Raw genomic sequence first — 20,719 nt, 5'->3', positions numbered from 1 at the left:
GTGGCGTGCGGCAGCCGAAGCGCCGAGCCTAAGCGGCGGAGCGTCGGGCTCCCCTGGCAGCCTGGAAGGAGTCACAAATGCAGCATAAAGGTGAAGGCCCGAGAGCCGAGAGGGATGGGTGAGAAGGCAGCAGCCACCCGAGCCACCTGACCAACCAGCCAAAGACCCCACGCAAGCCAGGGACATACCTGATGAGCTTTTTCAAGTGTGTGTGACCGAGAGTGTTTCAGGCGGGGAGGGTGGAGAAATCCTTCCTATGCTAAACCTGGACACAACGTGAGAAGCTCAGCCTAGAGATGAACGTGGTCCCAAGCAGCAGTGGGTTTTGGTACAGTGGTTCCCATCCAGATCGGATCTAGGGGGTGTGGGATTGCTCTGTAAGCTGGGTGAATTTCTTTCGACACGTGACTGCGGAAAACCAGGCCTCGAGGGTCGAGCTGTCCGTGCGCTGGGCCCGCCCATGGCGCATCTGCGCGGCGAGGGTGCAGCCTGCCGGGCACAGCGCCACGGGCCCCAGCGCTGCGAGGAGACGACGTGAGTTCCACGGCCGGGAGGACGCGGCCTTGCGTGCCGCCATCTTCAGCCCCTTTGGTGCAGAAGGCCGTGAAACGGTACTCGCTGCGTCCAGCCCTGGCGAGCAGTTGTTTGTTTTCATGGACATAAACAGGACACTCAGCAGCTATTATCTTTACTGAATGAATTTATTGGTTTTTGAACTAAAGTTGCTCACAGTTATTTAACAAGGGATACATCAGATTTTTTGTCCATTTTAAACCATTAAATAATGTCAGTTTGTGTCTGTATATGTGTGTGTGCGCGCGTGTGTGTCTTCAAAGTACAAAATAGGAAGGATAACAAGAGGTATTGCTTTCATTTATTCTTATATCTTGTGTAAGTAATCCCCTTCCTGCTTGTACCACATGGGTTTTGCTGATATAGGTATTTTTAAATTATTATTATTATTTTGTATTGAAATCCCAGCCTTTTGTAGAGGTACAATGTAACAGAAGCATCAAAATCTATACACAAGGGAAGAGAAAAGAGGGAAAAGAAGGACGGGGGTGATGGGAGGGGAGCTCGGAGGAGAAGTAGAGAGAGGGCGGAGGCAGGAAAGACAACGAAAGCAAAAGAGACTAATTTACAGCAATGTCATGCAATTAAAACTGCCCCCCTCTCCTGCACCCTTGCCTCCCCCCCTCCCCAGCCATCACCCCCTGGTGTCTGACATGCACACAGCAATACGAGAGAGAAAAGTTTAAGAATAGGGAAAATAAATAAATAAATAAAACAAAAAATAAAACAAATCCCTCCCATTTGGGGGAATGGGGAAACGGGGCAAAAGTCAAAGGTCTTTGCCCCAGTTGTGTCTTTAAAAATTCTTTTTAATCTTCAAACCTATGTACAAGTAAAACTGGTCCAAGAAGGGGAAAAATGATTAAAAAAACCAACAACGACAACAACAACAAAAAAGAACTCATCCAACATTATCATTAAAAAAAAATAATCTTGCGATACAACATACACCCATAGGAACCCAACGAGCAGCAATCGAAGGTCATAAAAGAGCTGAACACTAATGCTAAGCCTACATTCTTAAAATCTCAGTCAAGAAGTACTTCTCACTGTGTTTTGTCTTCCACGCGTAAAACCACGTTTTTTTTGTTTGATTAACCTTTGAGCTTGGGCCAGAATAAGTTACACTTGGTCACATAACTCTTGAGGAGGAGGAAAAAAGGCGGTGATTCTTCTTTCTCAAAGTCACAAGATGAACACTTACGGGGTTTCTGTGTCTTTCTTCCCCCTCCTCGACAAAATAAATAAGAATCAATGTTGCCTCTACACAGTTATTAAACAGAAGATATATCTAACAGCTTATTTTTTTAAATATATATATATGTATATATAAATAACCAAGACCTAATAACTGAAACACAAAAAAAAAAGAAAAAAAAAACAAAACCAAAAAAAAACGGTCCCCCCATCCACCCAATCCCACCCTCCTCCCCTTCAAAAAACAAAACAAAACAAAAACTTTATAAAAATATCTTGCAGTAATTTTTAAAGTTTACAGTAGCTTCGTGATTAAGTCTCCCATCGCCCTGACTCCACCTTGTCTTGCTCTGATGAACTAAGTGCCAGTGATTTGCACACACACACACACAGGAAATAAAACCCAAGATAAGTCTCTTTTCTTCCTCCTCTTCATCTTCTTTTTTTTTTCTTTTTTTTCTTTTTTTTTTCTTTTTTAGAAAAAAATCACCCAAGCCAACAAATGAAACTGGTAACTTAAAGAAATAATAATACTGATATCAATGCAGCACTAGCAACACAACAATCGCCTCTAATGCAGGGAGTGGTGGAGGATCCAGCTGGTCGAAGAAGGTCCCAGCGCGGTGGCACAGTGGCAGGGAGCTGACAGGTGGGGAGGAAGGTGTCGGAGGAGGAGCAGCAGTAGCAGCAGCAGCAACTCTGCCTGGTGGCGGAGAGACAGTCCTTGGCAGAGTCTTGTCCCTCTTCTTTGCTACCAGAAGTTGCCTTTTCCCTAAGTTTTAATGTTTTGCTTGTATGTGTTTATTCATTGAACCCCCTCTCCCTCCTAAGTTTACTCCTTTCCCCTTCCAGCAGGTCAAAAAGCAAAATGATACAGTATAAAAAAAATTATTTTGCATATATATGTATGTGTGTATGTATATTTATATATAAATATACACACATATATACATGTATATATAAAAAAAGGGGACAAAAGAAAAGGAAAAGGTGGTGGGGAGAAAAAGAAGGTTAAGAAAATCCCGTGATGAAGCTCCCCAATATTGTCTTGGTTCAACGCTTAGTTTTGAGCTGCTCCTGGCTGGTTTCTGATGAGAACGCGCTCTGGATTCACACCACACTGCGCTCCCGCTACACCCGTCTCCTTCCCCACACCCTCCCGCTCCGGGCTGAGTTCGCCTGCGCGGACAGCAGTTGCCAAGGGCAAAGGTTTCACTCCAACAATTTGCAACCTCCTTTCAGCCCAGACTCTGCAATCCCACAACTGAGCAGATCTCTTTTGTGGAGCACCAAAAAAGAAAAAGAGAGGAGGAAAAAAAAAAAAAAAGCGTGCACTGGGGAGGTGTTTGGGGAGAAGTGGGGGAGAAACCCACTTCCTGAAGGGAGAGGGGAGGCTGGGAACCTCAAACAGGACTGGTCCTTGGACAGTCTACATCGGTTGCCTTCCGTCAACAAGTGTCCGCAGAGCACAGAAGGTGAAGCCGTGGCTGACATGTTAACTTTTCGGGATAATTCCTGGTAGCAGAGCGGAAACAAGTGGTGTCGTCAGAAACACAGAGAGAGCATGAACAGAACAAGAAACAAAACAAAAGAAAACAAAAAATAATAATAATAAAAAACCCAAAAAATCAGGAAGGAGGAAAAAAAGCAAAACATTCAAAAAAAGGGAGGAAAAAAAAACAATCAAAAAAACCACAACCCAAGATCTGGTGAACTGGGTTTGTCATCTGTGCTACCTTTTCTTTTCTTTCTTTTCTTTTCATTCTTTCATTCGTTTGTTTTTGTGTTTGTTTCTGAGATATATATTATATATCATATATAAATATATATATGTATATATATACAGTCATTCCTTCATACAAAATTTGTCTATAGACAGTTTTGTACTGTTGTGGCAAGGTATATACATCCTTCTAGTTTAGAGGCTAGCTTGCTAAGGAATATTCTTTCATTCTTTCTTGCTTTTTTGTTTTTTGTTTTTTTCTAAGTTATTTAATTTTTTATGTGTTTATTTAAGGTTGGTCTTGTAGGCCGACTGATGAGACCATCTTTGCCTTGTCTTTGCCAGCAGGGTACTTATTGTCTCCTCTAGACCCATAGTCATTAGAACCGGAATCGCTCCGCTTGCTGTTTGCGCTATGCTTGGTTGGCGTGCCGGGGGGATGGCTCACCTGCCCGTTCTTCTCGTCTGAAAAAAGTTGTTTAATTACGTCAAAGAAGTTACTCAATGGGCTGCCTGGGTACACAAAACAGAGGAGACAAAAAAAGAAAGAAAGAAAGAAAGAAGGAAAAAAAAAAAAAACGAGAGGGAAAGAGAGAGAAAAAGAGGAGAGAGAGAGAACAAACAAACAAATGAACAATGGGGTTTTTAACGAGAAGAACATGATGAGGAGATCCAGAGCCACGTGCGTGGGGGTGTGTGGGGGATGAAGACAATGAGCAGGAAGAGGAAGAGTGTTTAGGATGGGACACCTACAGAAATAAAGAGGCTGGGAGCATAAAGCACCTGGGGGGAAGGTCCTAGTTTTCTCCTGAGTGGGGGAGCACTGCTGTCTCACCTGGCAGGAGGACACAGTACTGTGTGGCCAAACCAGTTCAGTCTATTACTTGGAGTCACTTGGCCACTCCGCACTGAAACGTCAGTGAGTGTAATGCTGGGTACAGGCAGACCCCACCTCACTGCTGCTGTTACAGACCCGGGGGGCTTGGATGTGGTCGCCAACGGATGCTCTGCTTTGCAGCCTGGCTAAGCTCCCTGGCTGCACCGAGCACTAGGCTCTCCTTGCTTGCCTCGGACTTCTTTCCGAGTATCTCCTTGCTCACCTGTCAGTCACTGCGCCTGAAGCACCTGAGTGCTCCGAGGGAAGCAGCATTTGAAAAATGAGCTACGGCTGACGTGTGTATTGCCATCTGCACGTGTGGTTTGTGGCTTGTACTTGCAAGCTTCCAAGCACCTTCAGATCCTTCTTACAACAGGTACCTGGAAATTAAGACGCTGAATGTGTTGTGGAAGCAGGCTGTTAGCCATCTAACTGTTTCTGGGACCTACCAGGGTCAAGAACTTCCTCATTGTCCTGAATGTCTGTTCTCTCTACAGTACAGCCTCCGTGACACTGACAGTCACTCCAGCGGGGTCTGGAGCCAGAGAGGGGTGCAGGTTTGTGTGCCAGTAGAACAGGTATCTGCTGGAGGCAGCCGCTAGAGCAGGTTGCAGGATTCACACGGGTTGGGCACTGTGCCCATGACCACAATCTTTCATACCATTGGGACCTCCAGGCAGCAGGGTTGTACACTGTGTCAGAGGACACCTGAGGAAAGGCTCTGGGTGCTACGGAGGCAAAGGGACCAGCTACTACTGGAAAGGCAGCCTTTGGGGGGCATTTCTAGTCCCTTTTAATTTTCTTGGATTGGGGGACTAATCCTCGTCAGACATAGGAGAGGTCACACTAAATTCTCTGAACATGGATATTGAAGGTGTTTTTTATCTAACGTACACCATGGAGGCGATGCCCGTTCATGATCATTAAAACCCCATGATGCTTTTCTCAATATTGGAACTGCAGGCTCCATTGTTCTAACAAATTCAAACAATTTATATCCCGCCTAAATAAGTTCATTCTGCAGCTCCCAGAAGGAAATGGGCTCCTTGTATCTGCCTTCCAATGCGGTGGTGTGTTGTGAAGAGTGGAACCTTTCGTCCCCGAGATGGGAACATTCAGTTGGGAGCAAAGGGGTTTCTTCATAGCAGAGATTGCCATTTATCCACAGCTGGTGGACACTGGTGGCTTGGTAATATTATATTGCTCTTCACTTTCGTTACAAACATAAGCAAACCAGTTACTAAAGCAGGCAAGTACTTTCTGTGCACGGTAACTTGTCTGAAGAGCTTGTTGAGTGCTTTCTTATTCTCTGGATGGAAATGGAAAATGCCAGACAGACATCAACTGCTCTTATGCAAAGAAAGAGGAAATACATAGAATTTCTGCCCTGCAACACTGAATGCGTTAACTCTTTCTTTCCTGCCCCGTGCTAACCAGGTAGTTGCTGTTTTCCTCTGCAGGTTAACAGGCATTGAGAAAAATCAAATGGCCGGCACATACAGTGAAGGATCTCGATCTTATGCATCTAATTTACTCCTTGTCTTCCTCTACTTGCTGCTTTGTGGTTAACTTACTGCTGGCCCTGGTTCTGTCTGGGCACCCAGTTACACCAATGCCACAGGCAAACAACTGTTAGTTTCTGGAAGGGCATCGTTCAGCTAACTGACTCAAGCCCTAGAGACGGGACCAAACACACAGCCAGGCAAGGCACGTACCTCAATTTCTGGCTAAGAAGAGAAGGGCTATCAAACTCTCAGTTGTTTCAGGGTCAGACCTCCATAAGCTCCACTTGCTTCCTTCCACATGCATGCAAATGCTTTGGAAGGGGGTATCTGTTACACATCTATGACTTCTTTTTCAGAGATTTCCCTAAGCCTCCCTAAAACTGTTTTAGGTTTGCGGGCACATGCGCTGCTCAGATTCATTTCTACTTCTTTTAGGTGGATACTGTTTTCCAATAAAAATAAAGGAAAAAAGAAAGCAAACACTCAGCCTTGAATGCAGGAATGTGGGCAGATCTGGTTCTTATGTGGCTTTGGACCCCTCATCTTCATAAGCAAATGGAGTCAGCAGAGAGAATGAAAAAGAGCACTGAAAAAAATGCTGGAGAGGGAAAGACTGCTAGGTTGGGAGAAAAGGGGAGGGGGATATCTCTAGTTATTCAGCTGAGCAGTTTATTCAACAAGCTTAGAGGGAAAGTAGAGGCCAGAGTAAGCAGGGCTCTGCAGGAATTGGGGAAATTTTTTGTTTTCACGTAGACAGCAACAGTAGACAAAAGTACAACTTCCAAGAATGGAGCAATAAAACATTTTAAAAATTATATATCTCGTACTTGCTGAGTCCTGATATGGGATTTTTAATCATCCTATTAAAATATGCAGCCCCTGTTTCATCCACCCTTTCTCCTCCCCATGCCCTACCGGCTTTCAAGTGCCTGGAGATTTACTGCAGCAAAAGTATTTAACAGTCTGCTTTTCTTTGCCTGTATCACCACTGGATTCCTTACAATCAGCATTTTCAGGTAAAATTTTAATGGGAGGTAAGAAATCCTTAGGGAAGTTTAAAGTGAGCTACTGAAAAATAAAATAGGCCATTTCAATAACCCTTTCCTTCCTTTACCTTTTGTACTATCTGGACTTGTAATTAAAGACAGGGTAATAATGCTCTCCTACCCTGCAGTCAAGAAAGAACTGATCCTACACCAAGCAATACAGACCATTGCTGCACTGATGTTGTCTACATGACAGCTTGTCAGCCCACGCTTGGGCTGGTCTAGATGTTGGTCTTTGGGTAGACAAAGAGCCCTCACATTTTCCTCTGGAGGTATGTAAACATGGCTCAGCTATGCTGGAAGCATGAAAATGGTGTGTGGTGTTGCTCCTCTTAGTTCTCAGTTCCCCTTGAGTTTATACATCCAGTAAAACAAGACTTGAAAATGCAGGTGGTGATGGATTAGAATAGCTTTTTCAGCAATCTTCCACTCCTAGCATTCAGTGCAAAATGTGTTATAGGCTTTTACACCTGGAAGTCCATCTGGGAGCCTCAAAAAGGCTGCCTCTCTTATTTCAGAAAGTGAGATGACATCCCATTTCCTCTGGTCAGGGATGAAGGTTTGGCTTACTGATTCTTCACAACTTCCCTGGTGTTTCATGCATCTGTAACTAAGGTCTTCTTTCCTCTTGAGAGCAAATGTTCATCAACACAGAGCAAAGAAGGCGTGAAGGGTAGCAAGGGTGAGAAACCATGAGAAGGATCAGAGGCAGGAGAGGAGGTTCAGAGCGTTAGGTTTACATCTATTAGGGGGAGATGGGTATGTGCATTTTTGAGTTAGACCAAGGAGCTGTATGCTGCAAGATGGGGAAGGAGAATGGGTTTGAAAACAAGCACTGAAGCTTATGAAAGGTCATGTATTGAAGGGATGCTAGAGAAATATATTTATGGAGAAGGCACTGGTTTGTGGCACCTGTGTGCAGCACTGTCGTGGCCAAACATCACGGCAAAAGTGAACTGTGAATGCATTTGAGTACAACAGGCACTGAAAGGAAGAAACAGGGCTGGAGACAGACACAAAAATGTAAAAGGAAGCTGGGCAGGTGGCTTGTATCAACCCTCACAGTCCTCCCTGAGGAAGTCGGTCTGACATTGACCTAGCCCCAGTGGTGTCACAGGCTTGAGAAACAAAGTGGAAGTGGAGCACCCAGGTAAGAGAGGAAAGAGCAAATGAGGGGATTCGCTCCGGGCACCAGAAGTGACACCAGCCAAAGATGCACCTTGCTCTGACCTTGCAGAAACTCTGCCTTGACCTTGCAAAGACCCGCAGAGTCCTCCATGGAAAAAAACAGGAGGTGATGAACAAGCAGCTTCAGGACAAGCCTGGAGGCTTCAGTCACTGATTAGAGCCTGCTGGTTTGTACCGTTTTACCACAGTCAGATAAGGACTTGGTCCTCTTCTCATTGAAGCAAACAGCAACATTCCCCTTGACTTAATGGAAGCAAACCCTGAGGCGCTTCCTTCTGTGAAACCATCTCACTCAAGTCTATGTTTTTTTAATGCACTAATCCTTGTGGCGCTGACACAAAGTTGCACAAAACAAATATGCCATCTGTGGGATTATCCTCTGCCTTTCCTTTCTGTACAGCCCGAGACATTTTGGCTTTCTACATTTTCACCTCAGGCTTTGGGAGAAAGAGAATGGGAAAAGCCAGGTCTCTGCTGGAAAGAGACACACTTTGTCAACTGGACTTTCTATATTCCTTCCCTTGTGGCCTCCTTTCTGACTGTCTTCTGCCTGCCTCTACTACTGAGGTTTTCTTCTTATACTCATTCCTTTCTCCTCACCCCTTGTCTTTTCCATCCCTAGCTTGCACCATATTTCAATAGCAGCTGTGGTTTCAGCAATTCATGTAACAAAACCCCAAGTCCTTTCACATAAAGCATTGAAACACTCTCTTGATGGGTGATAATCCATTCCCTTTCAAACCCATTTTGCTACTTGACAGAGTTCTAGCCTTCTTTGTTAAGACTAGACATTTTTTGCCTGTTTGCTTCATTTCTGTTGGCAGACTCCCTTCTGCCTTTGAAAACAGGAGACTTAAAATACAGAACCCACTCCAACAGTATATGCAGTGAAAGGGATGACAGAAGGAGAAAAGTGGCCTACTCCTCTTTGTTTAGTGGTAATATCACATAAGGGTCTTCCTTCAGACTGAAGAGCCACTAGCCTAGGCATTGTACAAATACAAATCAGATGCCTCAACAAGCTCACTGACTACTGAAGAAGGCTACAGAAAGACTTTTTTGCTCCTTTGATGGTTGGATGTATGAGGCTTCCCTCTAGACTGGAGAAGGGTGACAGAAAGGCCATTGCAGTGTCTTGCTGGAGGCCATCACACAGAACTTCCTCCTAGTCCATGAACCCATCCTAGGCCACTTGAAGTGAGCTGAAGAAACTGCACAAATCCCAAGATGGGTACTTGTCTAAAAATATAGGAAGTCAGGAAAGCATTTCAAGAGACTTGGATGTGGTTTTTACTGGAATTGTAAATTGTCACAACAGATTGATCAGAACAAGTTTTCCCATCTATTTTTTCCCTGGCTAGTTACCTCATGGGACAGTTGTTTTGATTTCGTTTCAGGTTAGGACTAGAAAATGGAGACAGACAGTCCACAGAAGAACTCCAGTTTCTTAGCAGGATACCTGAATTGCAACTGGGAAAGGTGACTTCCAAAGGTAACAACAGAGCTTATGTTCCAGAGCCCTTAGACTCTGACCGTAAAAATTGAAACAATTGAAAACAGTGTTTGCAGACACAGACTGCAGGTAGGAACTACGCAGATTATCACGCACTGTTAGCACAGGTGTCCGTGCTACCAGCACAAGGTGGGAACTTCCAGTCGTGACACACCTGGGCAGATCTGAACAACCAACCTGACATTTAAATGCTTCATAACCCATCCTTGTTCTTACTCCTCTAAAACATCCTGTCTCCTCTGCAGGAAGGTGGCCCAATATTTGTGACCAGCCAGATGCATCCAGATGGCCATTCTGCCTCTACCTTGCACATTTTCTCTCTCTCTCTCATACACACACAGACAAGCTGATACCCAGTTCAGCCTCTCCTGTCACAGATGGTGTAACCGAGACAGGTAGCTCTTGGGTAATGAGTTTAGAGAATGGTGAACACAGGCAGCAAAGACCCAAACAGATGAGGCACATTTCCTTGCTGCCACCCTCTGCAGAACTAAGGCATGAGTAATTAATCAGAAAATAAATGTGTCCCTTGCTGATGAATAGCTCTGGCCAATCCAGCACCACCACCCAACATTCAAAAAAGGAGACATGATGACAGAGGAGGGAATCATACATTCGCTTGGACAGCTGGTGGCACTGAAAGAGCAGGCAAGGATAGTGGTGGGATGAAGACATGCCAGATCCTGTTGTGGAATCAGGCTGTCCTGGCAAATTGGCTGGTAAAGGACTCATCCCAAGAATTCTTTGTACCTGCCTGTCCTTTTACAAAGATCTGCCTGCACAAGTGTGTGCTGAGAGTGGAACCCGATGACCTACGCTCGTGAAGCCACAGCAGATGATGGTATGGCTGCTACTCATTCTCTGAGAGACTTCTGCTGCTTTATTCCAATTTTTCGTCTATTAAAATGTCAGGAATGTATTGGCACTTAATAATATGATTTTGTCCTTTCCTGCCAGATGGATGTTCAAGTATGATCTTACGGGTTTTAAGTTCTCTGACCTGTTCCTAAGGAGAAAAACAACCTGTATATGCTGGTAAAATATTGCTTCCTCATTTCCTCTGAATCAATCCCTTCAAAATATGATTTAATCTTCTGGAGAGGCTATCTCAAATTCAGCTTAGTATAGCAAGCAAATATTCACATGGAGTATCCTGAAGCGCAGCCTGCCATAAATAATAATACAGTACTATATAAATATTAATAAAGTACTGTGATCTTAATTAAAGAGAGACCTCTTTGTTTTCTGTGTTAGATATTATTACAGAGAAAGAGGAAAAGATCTTGTATTGGACAGTGAAAATCTAGCCATAGCTGTCAAAACAGGATCTGACATGTACCAAATAGTTTGATACATACGGATTCACCTTTAGTGCCAAGTTGCCATTTTTGTTGCTACCTTCTTCTACAGCACAAAAATTTCATGAGTCATGAATTGGAAAAGAAATGTCTCCCCAACACAGCACTAGAATGAAGAAACATGACTATGGTGTGGGGGCAGTCAGCCATCCATTTAGACAGCAAAGGATATTAGTAGAATGGGCAAGGATAACTGGGAAACCTGGCTTGAACTCTTTGGGAAATCTGACTTATCTTACTTATTGTGATCCATCCATTATGAATGAATATGTGATCTTTCAAGTGGGTCGTCTTCCTTTTATCTCTCATTTGGGTCACAATTTAGACAGAAGAATCAGCTGTACTGCTCTCAGAAAGAGCAGTAGCCAGCACACTTTTCAGAAATGCTAATAGAAAAATATTGTTCTGACTACCTCACAATGTAACAGTGGTGAGAAAAGCCTTTCAGCTGGGAGGGCAGCATACGTTTTTTTCAGCACCAGTGTTTCTGCCATCAGTTACAACTTTATGAATGCAAATCACCAACCTCCTCTTCCATCAAACAGCTACTTCATGAGAAGCAGGATTACTCTAATTAATGCCAATATGGATCAGGATCGCTTCCAAGAGCACCAAATCCAGATATTTGCTGCTGCTAGTAACACCAACAGTCTATAAATTAGCACTCACAAAGCTACATGCTGCATTTGCAACCCAAATGTGATGTAACCAGTTTTAAACTACAAAATGTCTCCTAATTTCTCAAGTAGCTTGGGATGCTATTGACATGGGCATGTGCCTGTATGAATCAAACTGTGATTACAGGGAGCTATGAAGAGAAGCCTTTACTGCAGTACAATTGCTCTGTGTGCACAGAGGATGACTGGCCATGGGGGAAAGGTCAGATGGCTCTGAATAGGAAGCTGTGTCAAGTCCTAAACACTGGAAGCAAGAGATTTGAGTGAGATACATTGGATAGATATGAAAGGCAAGTGGATTTGCTGTGCTTCTGCTTTGATCAGATCATTTTGGTGATAGCCACTGGTACACATAAGGATCCATAAAGCTGTTTGTCTAACTCTGGTGCCAGGAATCAAGGTTTCAAATTGCAAGCAGCAACACAGGATATTTAAGAATAAACACAGGGACTTCTGGCCAGCCTGTTGTCACAGGGTTATGGTTTAAGACTTTGCAGGAACATATGTTTGTGCACTGCCTAATGCGACAGCATGACTTGAATGGAGCTGCACTAGTTATACATTCTAACCTTTTCCTCCTCTTATCATCACCCAGTTCCATGAAGTGCCACTGATGCAGCTGAAGACTTTCCTGAGAGTCATGAGGGATGGAAGACAAGCAAAGATTGCCTTACTTGAAAATAAAATTCAGCCCGAGACAGCTACAGTGTGGAGACTGGACAGTTTACAGGCTCCCCAGTGTTTCTCAGAAGGTAAAGTCAAGAATAAGGCAGACTTTTCAGAGTTTCCTGCCAGCAGCCAGCACCATACTTACTAAGGACTCCAACAAACTGGGGATGGCTGGGAAGGGGAGCTATCAAGGGCTATTTTTCTACTAAAACCTAAAAGTTTTTACCAACTTTTCTACTGAGTCAACCACCCAAAGAAATTCTCAGCTCACTATTTAAAGGACTTAAAAGTCACTTAAGTTTGTAAAGACAGACACTTTTCTGAACAAGAACTACTGAAATGGCACCATGGGCTTCAGTGTGGTGTACGTCAATGGCTTCAGATCCAACATGCTCAATGTACAATGACAACTTGCTTCCTAACTCCCAGCTTTGAGGTTAAAGCTGGAGGGCTTTCCAGTTTGTGTATTATCTTGATTTTTTTTTTAAAAAATGTAAATGCTCTGCAGAACCTATTAGAACCTCATTGTCAATTATACAACCTATTCTTTTGTGAGATAGACATAAATACCAGATGAGTTGGTAGTTAACAGTTCTCTCAATCCTGCCTGGAAAGAAACAGAATCCAGCTTGTTCTTTTACAGCTGTGTTGATTTCATCAGGCTTAACGGCAGCACATGAAGCAGTAAAGCCTATTTGTCACTAAACTGATTTGGCTCTGAATACACTCAAGAAATAGATCAGCTAAATCGGAAGGTATCACTCCTATAAGCAGTTTTCAGGTTACAGCTGCATTTGAAATGGAAAGGTTTTCATTTTTGCAAGGTAAATTTAATCTTATGAACAGATATGAAAGACTTAATGGAAACCCGTTTAGTCTTTCTGACAATAGAAATGCCCATTGCCCTGCTGAAATGGGTGGAAACATAAAATAAAATATTCCACCCCAATGTACATTTCAACTTTATTATGAGCCAAATTATTTTCTTCTATTGTGAAATATTAAGAGTTGGCAGCAGTTTTCTAGTGTGCACAGGCAGGGTTGATACAGCAGCTGTTACGTCATTCAGATATTGGCAGCTCCTATGACACACCTCTGCTGTTCAACATTAACTTGTTCTTCAATGCCAATGGCTAGATGCAAAATGACTCCTCAGACTAATGACCACTGCTAGCAGAAGAGATAACATTTAAAAGGCTAAATAAATTTGCCTTGCTGTTAATTACAACACTCAATGGTTTATAGTGGGTGAAAAGATACTCCTCATTTCCACCAGAATGTTCATATGGCTGAGCCAGGCATAACGCATCTGATTAGCTCTTCCTCCTCCAGTGTTAACTATTGCAAAAATGACCCCCTGTGCTCACTCTCAGACTATAGAACAATGATGAGGTCAAAAACCCCCACATAATATAGTTGGTTTTACATAATTTGTTGTTACAAGATGAACACTGTGTCAACTTCACAGGGGGCTCCCTGTCCTCAAAGCCACAGAGGACAGTTTGCCAATAACAGGCTAAATGCTGGCATCATTCCCTTTCGCTCCCCTGCCTAAGTTGTGGGTGAGCTCTCCTGCACACAAAATAGCTCTTCAGTCACATAGGAGGGTGGAATTCAGCATGGTGCAGTCGCCACTGCTCATGTTGTGTGTTGGCACACCAACAGGAGTATGATTTAAAGGAATCATCTCCATTAAACCCCTATCACCCATCCTTTCTCTCCTCTGGATATATACATGTGTCCTGTCTGCGCTGTAGCTGCCACCAAATGGTCTCCCTGCTGGCCTTCACCTTGCCCTCTTTGTCCCTGGTTGGATTGATGCTGACACTACGACAGCTGGAGGGCCTGCCTGAACTGGGATTGAGCGGTAATGCTCTCTATCTAGAGAACGCAGAGTACTGGCTGGTTATCTGTATGACTCAATTAACTTGCAAGCCATCAGTAGAATCAGCATTTCAATATTTTTGTATGATGTGAATGCCAGACCCAGGCAAGAAACAAAGGCTTGAGGGAGAAGAGGGATTTGCTGGCTGATGCCTTCAAGAAGAAGCTGGAGGTATGCCTACAATTTAAATGAGTCTTCATGAGGAGATCAGAAATGGTACAACCCAGAAAACTCAAATAAGAAATCAAACGAGCTCCTCTTAGAGCAAAGGAAAAACTCCCACCAGCAAAGCTGCAACTTAAGGGAAAGAGATCATCTGAAATACAGGAAATGGGCCAAATTCTGCCTCAGTCACACATGCATAAACCTAATATTATCTCCACTGTGACAACTTTCCTTTGTTGTTACAGACTACACAACAACTCCAGAACAACTTTCCTCAGTTTATGAAGAGATGATGCAGGAGTCGCAGGTCCAGCTGGAGAGCGGTATGAGCTCAGTGATCACTTCCTTGACAGCTTGTGTTCCTTTTCAGAGAGACACCTGAACTCAACCTAGATACCAGAATGGAAATCTAAAAAGAACAGAGTTCTCTTGTGCAGAACCTTTCTGTGCAAGATAGAAGACAAAAACCCCTCTTACAGCATTTGGTATTTCCACTATTGTATTTGGAGGAGTCAGCAGGGGCAGAGGTAATGAAAGAAAGAATAGAGTCCATGTATGGATACAGGGGAGGGAAGGCAAGGGACAAGTTAACCAAAATTCATGGAACTCCAAGTAAGTTGAGCTGCAAGATTTGCAGGAAATTTTTTTTTTTTCTCATTCCTAGCAAAATTCTGAATCTCCAGTAGGTTCACTACTCCTCCCGCTAGAGACACCACATCCTTCCTCAAGACCAGGCTGGAATTTTGACAATTCACACTAGCTAAGTGTATGACAGATAATATGCAGTGTGTCTTATGGAAGATTTAAAAGGGTCTTACCCCAAGGATATCTGGGGAAGAAGGGAGTGGATGCAAATGGAATTAAATAACATAGCAATCCTGTCTCAACAAATAGCAGGAAACCAAGGGAGACAGCAGCTAGCAGGGCAGCATTCAGCTTCACTGCAGAAAAGGGACTGAAGAGTCATGAATCAAAGGCAGCAAGTAAACAAAAGAGGGGGGAAAAAACCAGGAAAGGAAAAGAAAATCACTGGCCTGGGTTACAGTGAGGGAGGGAATCTCAAGTGCAACACCACACACTTGTGCAATGATGAGGAAAGCTGTGGTGGAGCCTGCGCATCTGTGCATGGGAGGGGAGGAACAGAGTAAGGGGTATATGCTTGTGTCCACTGGGTAAGTGAAAGACATAGCAGGCTGTTACGGGGTGGGTAGTCTTGAAAAGAGTGTGGGAGAGCAGGGATAGGGAAGGGGAACAGGTGGAAGGGACGGGACGGCGCATTATCATGTTGGTCAGCGGGGGCTGGGGAAGGAGAAAAGGCAGAAGGGAAGGAAGTTCTTACCACATTTGGAAAGTCTGCCAGTCATCAACTCCATACAGTTAGTGGTGTCTGGATCATAGAATGGAAAGAGGAGGGAGGGAGGGAAAAACATAAAAAAAGGTTTCCATACCTCTGTGCATAAAGTAGTAACTTAGCACATTATTACCTGAAGCAGGAAACATACACATCTTGGTCTTCACACAACCCAGGCCAAATTCTGCCACCCACTGTATGCCAGTGCAAACCTGGCCCTGTGACTGAGAATGGACATTGCTTCAGTCCTGCTGCTTCCACTCACCTCTTTATCATAGCTATAGGTATTTATGAGATGTGCAAAATATTCTGCCACCACATTTGCAAACTAAGAGCTTTGAACACATCATTTCACCTGGCCAGCTTTGCAAGTCAGCCTGCAACAGTGAGAAAATGCCCAGCCAGCTGATCTATGTACATCAAAAACCGAGAGAGAGAGAGAGAGAGAGGAAACGCAGCACTGTGCTATTGGACATGGAATGAGAAGGCTACTTACGCAGCTCAAAACCATCTTTAGACCCAAAAGGATAATGCCTCTCCCATTCACATGTAGTCTCTTATGCCTCTTGCTTTCAATGTCACTATTCGCAGGCAATAGAATTACTACTGGAAAGGGTGGCAGAATCTGGCCCTGAGACGTTACTGTCCTTTTTCCCCTTTGTATACAGCTCCCATTGCCACAGCCTCTGAGTGCTTCTTACTCAGACGCAATAAGCAGGAGCTCTACACATCAGCTTTAAAGCAGAAAGGACCAGCCCAGTTGGACACTTCCAGAGGAACCTGGAATCTGGCAAGCCAGATCTGCTGCTGTCAGCCAGGATTCCCTTACATTTGGGATCTAAATCATTGTGTCCATGAGGGCTGGGCAACGTGGAGCACTCGCTGCTGAGCAAGTAGCTAACAGTTAAAGCACTCAGTTCAGTCTCAGCTCTCCTCTTGCCTGGCCTCTTGATGAACACTTGGGTATTCAAGAAATAGGCTTCTCGGAAACATGCACACGTATGCTGAAAATCCCAAACTGCCAGGAAGCTCTAACTACTCCCTATCTGCTGAAAAGTCTGCAGGAGAGAGGGAAGGATATAATTCCCTGGCATTCCTCCCCTTAAATACTGAGAAAAGTAATTTCAAAACAGGGGGAAGGAGTGCTGGATATGTTTGGTTAGGCTGAACCCATGCTAGAAGAGCAGGGATATGCATGTTTTCTGAGGCAGCCAGGCCTGTGCTGCATGGATCAGCTGGGAAAGCATGGAGTAGAGAGGGCAGGGGCTTGGTCCAGTGACACTAGTCAAAGCATCTAAGCAGCAGTTATATCCTCTCCATCCCCAAGGTTAGAGGGGAGCTGGCAGAGGTCAATGGGAGATGGTACCCACGGAAGGTCTCTCAGAAAGGTAGAAGATTGAGAGAAAGAGAAAGGGGAAAAAGGAAGGAGGTGAAGCAGAAGAGAGGATTCAAGAACTGAAACAAGGTCTCAGAGGTGTCAGAGAGGCCAGGAGTTCACCTGCCTTTGAAATTCTTTGGCTAGCCTGACTGAGTGAAGGCAGATTAAGCTCCCAAAATACATTTCTCCCTGAAGATGCCTAACAAGTTTAAGAAGGGCCTACAGCTGCTGATTAAGCCAATGACCAGAAGTCACAGTCACAAATTTGTATAATTTTTTTTTTCTTTAATAACTTGGAGGAGTTTGTTGTCTCATGCCTCTTAGTGGTTCCTGTCCAGCCCCCTCTGAGTCAACTACACCTTGTTGTAACGCAGTGTAATATAGTGGTAGAGCTCACCCGGTTACTACTATTACTCATTCACCCAATCATTAGCAGAACTTATGCTTTGGAAAAACACATATGAGCAAGGAAAGTCTCAAATATGACTGAAAGATTGTTTCTGACTCCCACCACCAACACCTGGAATTTTCATCTCAAGTGTATCCAGACTGACTGGCCACAGAGTCACTAGCAGTCTGGAAACAAAGAAGGCAGCATCTGGATAATGTCAGAGTAGGTAAACATTGTGGCTGGTTTACTAAGATGCTCCTGAAATTGGTATTTCTGTTTCATGGTTAATTTTATCAAATGAAAAATAATCATGTCTCCTTAAGTTAATACTTCAGAATATCGTCTTTTTTCTAAGTCAGCTGCAGTCGGCATAGATCTTTTTAGTGTTTCATTTAAAGCTAATTGTGTAACAGGGCTACGTACGTTAATCATGTGATTAGAATATAAACTGACAGATCTGCAACAGGAAAAAAGGATTGTAACATAGCTTTTTGACAGCGTAACACCTTGGGCTCTGTACCCCATTTTGTTCCTAAAAAACTAAATTTGCAGGATATAGAACTGGTTTTGATTGATAGGGAAAAACACAACCCCCTTTTTGAAATATAAGACCATGGAAAAATATCAAAGGAACAGTAATAAAACCTCTTTCTTAAAACTTCTACGCACAACTATAATTTGCATTCTCTGTATTGCCATGGCCAGTCCCAGGAACTGCACAGGAATTTATTTTTATTTTTGATGTCTTTCCAAGACATGATCAGGTTGTTTTTCCTCCATTGCTAAGGCACAGTGAACGTGAGCACACCAGAAACAGTAACTCATACCGCATTGCTTTAAAGACTAACGGAGTTAATATGCCTTCAGCTTCTCTAATAATTACTTTAATACTTCTTTCATTTCCATCCTATTGTAACATCTGCTTTAGTAAATACTCTAGATGACAGAGTATTTCATCATTTTAAAGTAGAATTTTCATTCTAATTAGAAAGCCTTAGATTCTTGGCAGTCAGCTTCTGCTCATGGATAATAATCCATAACCCAGTGACTGTGGGATCTAGGTGTTATGTGAGGTGAATAAAGCCAGGGTCCAAAGGCCTCTAGTTGTCTGAGAAGCATTGATGGGTCATGTAACTGCATTTTTAATGTGTGCTGTTTAATTTTTTAATTTAAGCATAGTGGCAGTGTCAGATCTCAATCCTTCTGATGATAAGGCAATTCCTTATTTCACAGAGCTTGCTGGTAGTCACTCACACTTTGGATCTGACCAAGACTATTTCATAAATGACACCCAGTTCAGTTCATTAACAGATGGCAAATGCTTTGGTTAAAATAAGACCTTCCTTCAAAAGACCAAACAAGCTCTGAATCCATTGAAAAATGCTAGTGTTCGCTGCATTTTCTTTCCTGATTTTATTTTTTCTTTAATTTCTGTGTTTCTATGCTACATAAATTTCACAATCAAGCTGCCTGGTTTGTGACGCTTCTGGTATCTCTGAGACTGAGACTCGTCCCAGCCCAGGAAATCTCACCCAAACAGCTGCTCCTCTGAGAGCTCCAAAGCCAGGGCTAGATCCCAGAAAACACTGAGCATCTCCTGCCAGATGCTCATAGTCCCCAGTAAACATTTCCATTAAGGGAGATCATGTCAAGGGAGCCACCAGTTCTTCTGGTCCAAGGCAGTTATCAGTTAGATTGGAATTCCCCCGTGTTTGTATACTTATTTGAAATTCACTTGTTCTCCTATCAAAACTCTGGAGAGCTTGAACTATTTTCTAAATGCTTTATTTCAGGACTACTCAGTTAATTTTAATGAAGTCTGTTCAGTAATAATACTAAAGCTGTTTAGCAAAAAAACAGTGCTCTGCCAATCCAACCAGGCATTACATGGCAACTTTTGTAGGTGGGAATCATGACAGCAAGATGAAGTGATTGCCCCAGACGCTACAAGAGCGGTAAGACATAAAGGATCACAAAAGAATGGAGGAAACATGATAAACCTGGGACCTGGATGAGTCCCGGATAAAACTGACTTGCAGTCCAATTCCAAACTGGCAATTGCACAGCCCTGTTTTGAGCCTGCAGCTGGAAGTTTACCTTGCAAAGCACTTCATTTGCTCCTTACTCCCTTTTCTGTCTTGATGATAAAATCCTTCACACGTTTCTTACTAATTTTCTGTAGCAAATTAGCCAACCTACAGCTCTCTTGAGCCATAAAGAATTCACAGATCAATACTCTAGCAAAGTTTTTTGAGTTACATGAACGCGTTTTCTTTTTTGAGAAGCACAGTAAGAGAGCTTGGGTGCATGTACAGAAGACACACACAATGAGCAAGAATTTGCACTGCCCTGTTTTGAAGCTGGATATGGTCTCTAAACACTCATTTATGCTGATGAAAGGCATTTCCAGCAGTAACACTGGGATGGTCTGAACTTTGAGATGCCAAATTTAACATGAAGCCAATAAATATAATAAAGAAACAGAAAACCTATAATAAAGAAGTTATAAAGGCTATTCCAGTATTTCTGATTGCCCAGATACATGGGAAAATGTGAAAAAATAAGAATATGCAGCATCCCACACTTAAAACCAAAGCCCAAAGAGGCAAGAAAATATTAGGGAAATAAAAATTGATACCCTGTGAATGATCACAGATGGCTTTTGCATGTCCCTGTTCACCAGCTGTTTCTATTACTCTTTTGTGCAAAGGCATTGGAGGAAAACAGATTATGATTTAATGGAAAGAGTATTGGGCTGAAACAAAGGCACAAATCTGAGATATTTTCCTCCATGGAGAGAGATCCTTTTATCCCACCAGAAGGCAGTCCTGCCCAGCGATTACCTCAGTAGAGATTCTGAGTTTAAGGCTCCTGGACAGAGCCATACATGGATAAGAGACAAGGCCAGCTGCTCTCATACCCAGCAATACTCACTCTTGATCCAAAAGGGACTGTCCTTTCATGGCCTCACCGGGCTCAATGGGTTTTGTGATATCGGTAACAAGAACACATGGGCAGCTATTCTGGTTCAGATCAAAGCCCCAAACCATCCAGTGTTCTGTCTCCATCAGCAGCCACACCTAGACATGCAGGAGCAGAACAGCAGGCCAAGCATACAGATCACTTCCTCCTAACACTACTTCACTCTCTCACCACTTTCAGGTCAGAGGTTTCCTGAGCCTGCTGGGGTTTCTCTGTTTAGCAATCCTCATGAAGGTTTCCC

At 43.4% G+C, this 20,719-nt stretch overlaps 1 protein-coding gene across 1 annotated transcript in view; it reads right to left on the bottom strand.

The window, feature by feature from the left end:
* Positions 1-3,782: 3,782 nt before the first annotated feature.
* BRSK2 (BR serine/threonine kinase 2) overlaps positions 3,783-20,719 on the bottom strand; it is a 313,310-nt gene continuing 296,373 nt past the window's right edge. Inside the window, exons 20-21 of the mRNA XM_086472059.1 lie at positions 15,716-15,763; positions 3,783-4,006 (exon numbers count right to left, since the gene is read on the bottom strand). Of these exons, the coding sequence (XP_086328185.1) occupies positions 3,783-4,006; positions 15,716-15,763 (272 nt within the window). The remainder of the gene's footprint in view (positions 4,007-15,715; positions 15,764-20,719) is intronic.

The sequence above is a fragment of the Leptosomus discolor genome, chromosome 12, assembly GCF_034619465.1.
Source record: "Leptosomus discolor isolate bLepDis1 chromosome 12, bLepDis1.hap2, whole genome shotgun sequence".
In the NCBI taxonomy this organism is placed as follows: Eukaryota; Metazoa; Chordata; class Aves; order Leptosomiformes; family Leptosomidae; genus Leptosomus; species Leptosomus discolor.
This window is presented reverse-complemented; position numbering and strand designations above follow the sequence as displayed.